Source organism: Peromyscus californicus, unplaced genomic scaffold (assembly GCF_007827085.1).
Source record: "Peromyscus californicus insignis strain IS unplaced genomic scaffold, ASM782708v3 Scaffold_17__1_contigs__length_78620276, whole genome shotgun sequence".
Classification (NCBI taxonomy): Eukaryota; Metazoa; Chordata; class Mammalia; order Rodentia; family Cricetidae; genus Peromyscus; species Peromyscus californicus.
The window spans coordinates 41,360,369-41,368,192 of NW_026294469.1; the positions used below are offsets into that span (position 1 = coordinate 41,360,369).

Here is a 7,824-nt window from a genome sequence, read left to right on the forward strand (position 1 = left end):
ATTAAAGGAACTTAATCCTGTTGAAATTTTTCTTTGAAGGTAGTGCCAGAAAGGAATTTATTTTTTCTTTGTAGTAATGCTAGGATTTAAAATAACTTACCTAGTAATTAGTTACTTCATGGGAAAGAAAAACCCTCACTAGCATTTGTGTTACTAGAAATGAAGGCAAAGAATGTGTAGACCAGTTCTCTTCATCAGTCAATCAGTAGTAGATATGCATCTGCTTCTCCTTGATCACTCCGTGCGCATCTGTATGAGACCAAGGCTTTCTGCCAAGTGGACAGAGCTGATCCTTGTTAGCCAAAAAACCACATTGCTTGCAGCTATTGCTTCTGGCTTGATGACCCTCACTCCATAGCTCACTTTGAACAGTAATAGGTCAACATAAATTTCTTGCTGCTAAAAGTGACTACAATGCACCTAAGTATAGGATTCCTGCTTTCCTTTCAGAGCACCATGAGATGAATATTATTTTCTCTAACTCTGTGACCCTAGTTTCCTCCAGCATTTTCATTTTAAGAGGCCTTCAATCCTGTCATCAAGGTCAAATGAAAGGTTAAGGGGCTGTAAGATTTTCTTTGATCCACTTCTCTATCTTTGTAAAGGAAGGCACCATGGGCACAAGAGATTTTTGAACCACTTCTCTTTGTAAGGGAAGGCACTGTGGGCACAATGCTTTTTTTATATATAAGAAGCAAGCTTTTATTGTATTACCAGCATTTGGAAATATCTACATGGTGTTCAGTTTCTGACTTCCCATCCAACACTGGGTGCTTCTGCCACCTAACAACAAGACCATGATTTTCCTGTAGGATTCTTGAAGACTGCTTCTTTTTTCCCTGAGCTACCTTTTATAAAATAATGGAGGCAACGGTCTTATATTGTAATGATGAAGGAACTTCTCTTGCTGGGTCCAAGTCAGTCTCCTGTCGCCTAAATGTTACGTTAAGATGGCTTTCTTACCTATTTCTAAAAGACTGGATCTAAGGCATACTTCCTGGAGAATATTAGAGTAAGCTATTTCCACTTGATGGCAGGTGAAACCAAATCAAGTATCTTTATCTTTAGAGAGTTAACCTAGATAGACTTAAATTTTTCCACTGACAAGATTAAGTGTTGTGAACCAACTGCACAAGTTCTGTGGTTGTGTGCATTTTAATGGAGTGGTGTACAACAATTCCAGATGGTTCATTGCTATAAAATGACTTTTTCTCTGAGTACTGCTATTTTAGCTCTGTTAGACTCAGTTGGATACTTTGAAAAGATAAGGTAATTGTTTTTCTAGTTTTAACTCTGCTACGGAGTACTTTTTTTTTGATGGATAAGTGCATAAAAATACATTTGCTAGTATAAGTGTAAAATCCAACATGAAGTTCCCCAGCTTCAGATTGGCTGTTCTAACTATACAGAAGTTCGTTGAGATACAGACTTTGGATCTCGTTAATTTCATTGAGTGGTGTCTTTATTTGTCGGTACTTCATAATAAAGTTTGAATATATTAATATACATATTAATACACACATACGTGTGTGTGTGTGTGTGTGTGTGTGTGTGTGTGTGTGTGTGTGAACTACTCATCTCAGAGATTCATCAGATTCAGTCAGTCTGGAGAATTAGTATTATTTCCAAATCTCTCATATTTTTTTTTATTCTCTTAGAAACAGAATTCCTCCTGTTTTAAAAGATTCATTGTTGTTTTATGTGTATGAGTGTTTTGTCTCTCTGTGTACCTATGCACCACACATGCAGTAGCAACAGAGGCCAGAAGAGGGCAGTGGATCCTCTAGAATTAGAGTTACAGACATGGTTGCTGGGAATTGAACCTGGGCCCTCTGGAAGAGCTGCCGGTGCTCTTAACTTTACCTGCTAAACCATCTCTCCAGCCCAGATATGCTATACTTGGTAAATAGTTTTTGAATCCATAAGATACTCAGTTACTTTCTCTCAGAATGCTTTTTTTTCTGAAAACATGGGAAAATAAGAGAATGGTCTCTGGTTGGGCTAAAACAAATATCCTGGTGCTTTGATACTTTTTAATTTTTGAAAATCAAATGTTGAAGTCATAAAGTGCTAAGCTACTAGGAAAAGCCAGCTAAAGTAACCTACGGAATGTGTCAGATTGCTAGGAACTGCCAAGCCCTACCTTTGCCTGTGGTTGCCTAAGTGTTTATACCAGTCAGGACAAATTAGGTTACTACTGTAGAAATAGTCCCCAAATCTCAAGGCTTTAACACAGCAACATTTATTTATCATCAATGCTTATTTATTTACAATGTTTATTTACGTTTGGTTGGACTGTAGTTTTCCTCCACAATGTTTTCTCTGGGTCCCAGGCTGAGAGGGCAGCCTTTGTCTACAGCATTGTTGGTTCTGTAGGAGAGGGGCAGAGAAAACACTGTAGGCAGGCTCTTTGTGTGCTCGTCTGTGACAGTCACACAACTGTGCCTGAGTTCACGAGTTACATGTCTAATTCTGTCCTGGGAAAAGATGTCAAATATTTGAGAGAGTGTGCCACATGGTTCTCTAGAAATAAATAGTGAAAATTTTAAACTTCAGAAGACACACACTTCTTCAGGACCCACCATGCTGCAGACCCTGTCTGACACTGGAAATGTGGCAGTGCATGGAAAAACACAAAACTCCATAAGCTCTTGGAGCTCTCATTGAAGGAATGGAAGTGGAGGGGGTAGATGAATACTTCTCCTTGAAGAAACACAAAACAGATCAGAAAGGAACTGTGCTGAAACGTTGGGACTTTAATTCAGACACGATGGGCAGAGATGTGTCTTGGGAGGAGATGTTCGAGCACAGAATTTTTAAAAAGTGAATGGAAGCCCTTCCTAGTCGTGGGGTGTGTGTGTGTGTGTGTGTGTGTGTGTGTGTGTGTGTGTGTGTGTGTGGTGATGGGGGCGTGCTTTGAGACAGAAAGGCAACTGTTGATGTCCTAAGCCAGAACACATGTGATCTGAAGTAAAGACAGGCCATCCAGTATATCCAAAAAGTCTAGAGGGAAATGAAGCAAAAGATATGCCCACAAACCTCACTAGTTAGAACCCTCCAGACAATCAGAAAAACATTGAATTTTCTTGTAAATATATGGAAAACAATGAGGAGAATTTGAACAATGAAGGGCATAATCATATTTTCGTTTTCAGGAAATCTTTTGATCCTAGAGCTTGAATAGAAACCTTTTTTAGAACAGAAGAATGGGGAATGACCAGTCAGGAGGACACTGTTATATGTACCAAGACGATGGGAGTAAATTTGGTAAGCAGTAGTCATTTAGACAGGGAACTGGCTGGATTTCCTGGTGGACTGAGAGACTTAAGAGAATAGACTTAATCTGATAGGATATTGACAGAGCAACTGGGTGAATTAAAAGAAAGTTTGTTTACTAAGTTGATAACACACGACAGCTGAGGGAATATCTCAGGTTAAATTTTGGACAAATTAAGTTTAAGATGCCTGTTTTATATGCAAGGTTGGTCATACGCATCTGGAGAGCAGGAAAGGCCATGGATGAGGTAGTTACCAGGAAGTCGGAGGTTCAACCAATCGCCTCTGGTCTCGTGCCTGCCCCTCCCCCGCCCACTGTCATCACCAAGGAAACCAGACGCGATAACCTGCCACCAAAGCTGGATTCATGGCAAACGCTCAGAAAGCGGTTTTGGGGCCGTTGGTGGGGGCAGTGGACCAAGGTACCAGCTCAACGCGTTTTTTGGTTTTCAATCCCAAAACAGCTGAACTACTTGATCATCATCAAGTGGAAGTAAATCAGGAGTTGCCCAGAGAAGGATGGGTAGAAGAAGACCCAAAGGAAATCCTGCAGTCTGTGTACCACTGTATAGAGAAAACATGTGAGAAACTTGGACAGAAGAGCATTGAGATTTCCAACATAAAAGCTATTGGTGTCACCAATCAGCGAGAAACGACTATAGTCTGGGACAAGATAACTGGAGAACCCCTCTACAACGCGTTGGTGTGGCTTGACCTAAGGACGCAGTCCACTGTGGAGAACCTCAACAAAAGCATTTCAGAAGGCAATAACTTTATCAAGACCAAGACAGGCCTCCCAATCAGCACTTACTTCAGTGCAGTGAAACTCTGCTGGCTCATTGACAATGTGAGAAAAGTGAAAAAGGCCATCGAAGACGGCAGAGCTCTTTTTGGGACCGTTGACACATGGCTTATCTGGAATATGACTGGAGGCATCAACGGAGGTGTCCACTGTACCGATGTAACTAATGCAAGCAGGACCATGCTTTTCAATATCCATTCTTTGCAATGGGATGAAGAGCTCTGCGATTTTTTTAAAATTCCAATGAGCATCCTTCCCAGAATCCGGAGCTCTTCTGAGATCTATGGTCTAATGAAAATTGGGCCGTTGGAAGGTGTGCCAATATCTGGGTGTCTGGGGGACCAGTCTGCTGCTTTGGTGGGACAACTGTGCTTCCAGGATGGACAAGCCAAAAACACATACGGAACAGGCTGTTTCTTACTATGCAACACAGGCCAAAAGTGTGTAGCTTCTGAACACGGCCTTCTTACCACAGTGGCTTACAAGCTTGGCAGAGAGGAACCTGTCTATTATGCACTGGAAGGTTCAATAGGTATAGCGGGTGCTGTTGTTAGCTGGCTAAAAAACAATATTAAAATTATTCAGGCATCAAGGGAAATTGAAAAATTAGCTGGAGAAGTAGGCACTTCTTATGGCTGCTACTTTGTTCCAGCTTTTTCAGGGTTATATGCACCTTACTGGGACCCCAGTGCCAGAGGGATCATCTGTGGACTCACTCAGTTCACCAATAAATGCCACATTGCATTTGCTGCGTTAGAAGCTGTTTGTTTTCAAACCAAAGAGATTTTAGAGGCCATGAATACTGATTGTGGAACACCCATGAAACATTTGCAGGTCGATGGAGGAATGACCGAAAACAAAATCCTTATGCAACTGCAAGCAGACATTTTGTGCATTCCAGTGATGAGACCCTCCATGCCGGAAACAACTGCCCTGGGGGCCGCCATGGCAGCAGGGGCTGCAGAAGGGGTTAGCGTGTGGAGTCTGGACCCCAAGGACTTGTCAGTCGTTCAGATGCAGAAGTATGAACCTAAGATCAACATTGAGGAAAGTGAAGTTCGTTATGCCACATGGAAGAAAGCTGTGATGAAGTCAATGGGCTGGGTTTTGACTCAGACTCCTGAAAGTGGTGACCCCAGTACGTTCAACAGTCTGACTTTGGGCTTTTATATAGTGAGTAGCATGATGATATTAATTGGGGCAAGGTACATCTAAGGGGTCCCACAAATCATGCCACCTTGTGGATGCCCCAGTTGAGAGCTTTTTACCTAACAAAGAATCCAGCAGTTGTCTCAATGCAACGCCACTATTCAGACTCCGAATTTGTTTATGTGCCACTTGTATGCATCTCAAAGAAGACCTGAGATATGAAATAAAGAATAGCAGCAGAAAAAGAAATGCTACCAGCAATATTGGTTTCTTTTTCTTATTCTTAACATTAACCATTTTCACTGAGGTGCCTACCACTGAGTAGAATCCCTCCAGGGTTCTAACATCCTGCCCACTTCTTATTAATATCTTGTCCATTGTGATCTTTGACCACACTGAGGTGCGGATGGTCCAGGGTTTCTGTCTCTGCCTACACAGGCCTAATTATGGGTTTTACTAACCTACTAAAAGTGATTGACATTTTTGTTTATAATACAGCCTCCAAAATCTTTTCTACACATCAGGAAGCATTTCCAAAGAGGTCTCATTTGATTATATATCCTATTGAGTTTTTATGATCTACTTAATTTTCTAAATTTTGTCTTTTTTTCTGTTTTTATTTTTATTTATTCTTCTCTCATATATTACATCCCAACCACAGTTTCTCCTCCCTCCTCTCCTTACAGTCCCTCCCCCCTCCACATCCCCCCCCATTCCTCTTCCTTTCCCTTCAGAAAAGGGCAAAGCTTCCCAGGAATATCAACCAAATATGGCATATCAAGTTGCAATAAGATTAGGCACCTCCCCTCATATTAAGGCTGGACAGGAGAACCCAGTAAGAGAAAAAGAGTCTCAAAAGCAGGCAAAAGAGTCAGAGGCAGGCCCTGCTCCCTCTGTTAGGAGTCCCACAAGAAGACCAAGCTACACAACTCTTAACTACACATAGGGGGCCTAGGTCAGTCCCATGTAGGCTCCCTGGTTGTCAGTTCAGTCTCTGTAATCCCACGTTAGTTGATTCTGTGGATTTTCTTGTGATGCCCTTGGTTCCTCTGGCTCTTATAATCTTTCCTTCATCCCTTCAGCAGGATTCCCCAAGATCAGCCTAATGTTTGACTATGGGTCTTTGCATCTGTTTCCACCAGTTGCTAGATGAAGCCTCTCTGATGACTATTGGGCTAGGCACCAATCTGAGTATACCAGGATATTGTTAGGCATCATTACATGGACTCTTTTTTCCCCCCCTACAGTCATGTTTGGTTATATCCTAGGTCTCTGGGCCATCCAGCCTCTGGGTCCTGATGCTCCAGGCAGTGTCAGGGGTGGGCTCACTCTTGTGACATGGGTCTGAGGCTGGACCAGTCACTGGTTGGCCACTCCCACAATCTCTGTGCCACCCCTTATCCCAGCATGTCCCATAGGTAGGACAGACTGTAGGTTGAAGGCTATGTGGCTGGTCTGGTGTCCCAATCCCCCCACTGGAAGTCTTACCTGGTCACAGGAGATGGTCAGTTCAGGCGACATATCCACAATTGCTAGGAGTCCTAGCTGGGATGATCCTTGTAGATTCTCCAGTTTCCCTTGCACCAGGTTTCTACCTGATCCTGAAATGCCCCCCTTTTCCAGTTGGCTATTTCAGTACTGTCTCCCTCACCCCCAATCTACCCATGAAATCCCTTCTATTTCCCCTTCCCGGGGAGATCCAAGTGTCTCCCTTGTTACTTAGCCTCTCTGTGTTTGTGAATTGTAACATGGTTATCCTTTACAGCTAATATCCACTTATAAGTGATTGCATACCATTTTGTCTTTCTGGGTCTGTGTACTCTATTTTTAATTGGGTTATTTGCTTTGTTGATGTCTAGTTTCTCAAGTTCTTTCTATATTTTGGAAATTAGCCCTCTTTCAGATGTGTAGTTGAACATATTGGCACAGGAGATAGCTTTCTGAACAGAACACCAATAGCACAGGCACTGAGATCAACCATTAGTAAATGGGACCTCATGAAACTGAAAAGCTTCTATAAGGCAAAGGACACCGTTGGACAAAATGTCAGCCTACAGATTGGAAAAGATTTTTTATCAACTGGGTCTTCAGTTCAATCTCATTCATCTACCTATCTGTTTTATGCCAATATCAAGTGGCTTTTTTTTTTTTTTTTTTTGGTTTTTCGAGACAGGGTTTCTCTGTGTAGCTTTGGAGCCTGTCCTGGAACTCACTCTGTAACCCAGGCTGGCCTCAAACACAGAGATCCACCTGCCTCTGCTACAATAGTTCTGTAGCAGAGCTTGAGGTCAGGGATGGTGATACCTCCAGAAGTTCCTTTATTGTACAGGACTGTTTCAGTTATCCTGGGGTTTTTTTGTTTTGCCATGTGAAGTTGGTATTGTTCTGTCAAGATCTGTAAAGAATTGTATTGGAATTTTGATGGGGATTGCACTGAATTTGTAGATTGCTTATAGTAAGATGGTCATTTTTACTACATTAATCCTACCAATCCATGAGCGTGGGAAATCTCATCTTCTGATGTCTGCTTCAATTTCTTTCTTCAAAGACTTGAAGTTCTTGTCATACAGGCCTTTCACTTGCTTGATTAGAGTTAC

The 7,824-nt window shown here is 42.1% G+C and overlaps 1 protein-coding gene across 1 annotated transcript; it reads left to right on the forward strand.

The window, feature by feature from the left end:
• Positions 1-3,643: 3,643 nt before the first annotated feature.
• Positions 3,644-5,293, forward strand: LOC128112450 (glycerol kinase-like). Its single transcript, XM_052741459.1, has one exon. The coding sequence runs from the start codon at positions 3,644-3,646 to the stop codon at positions 5,291-5,293; it is 1,650 nt and encodes a 549-aa protein (XP_052597419.1).
• The last annotated feature ends 2,531 nt before the right edge of the window (positions 5,294-7,824 follow it).

What these genes read in the sequence shown, in the direction of transcription:
- LOC128112450 (XM_052741459.1), top strand. Translation starts at nt 3,644, where the DNA reads ATGGCAAACGCTCAGAAAGCGGTTTTGGGGCCGTTGGTGGGGGCAGTG.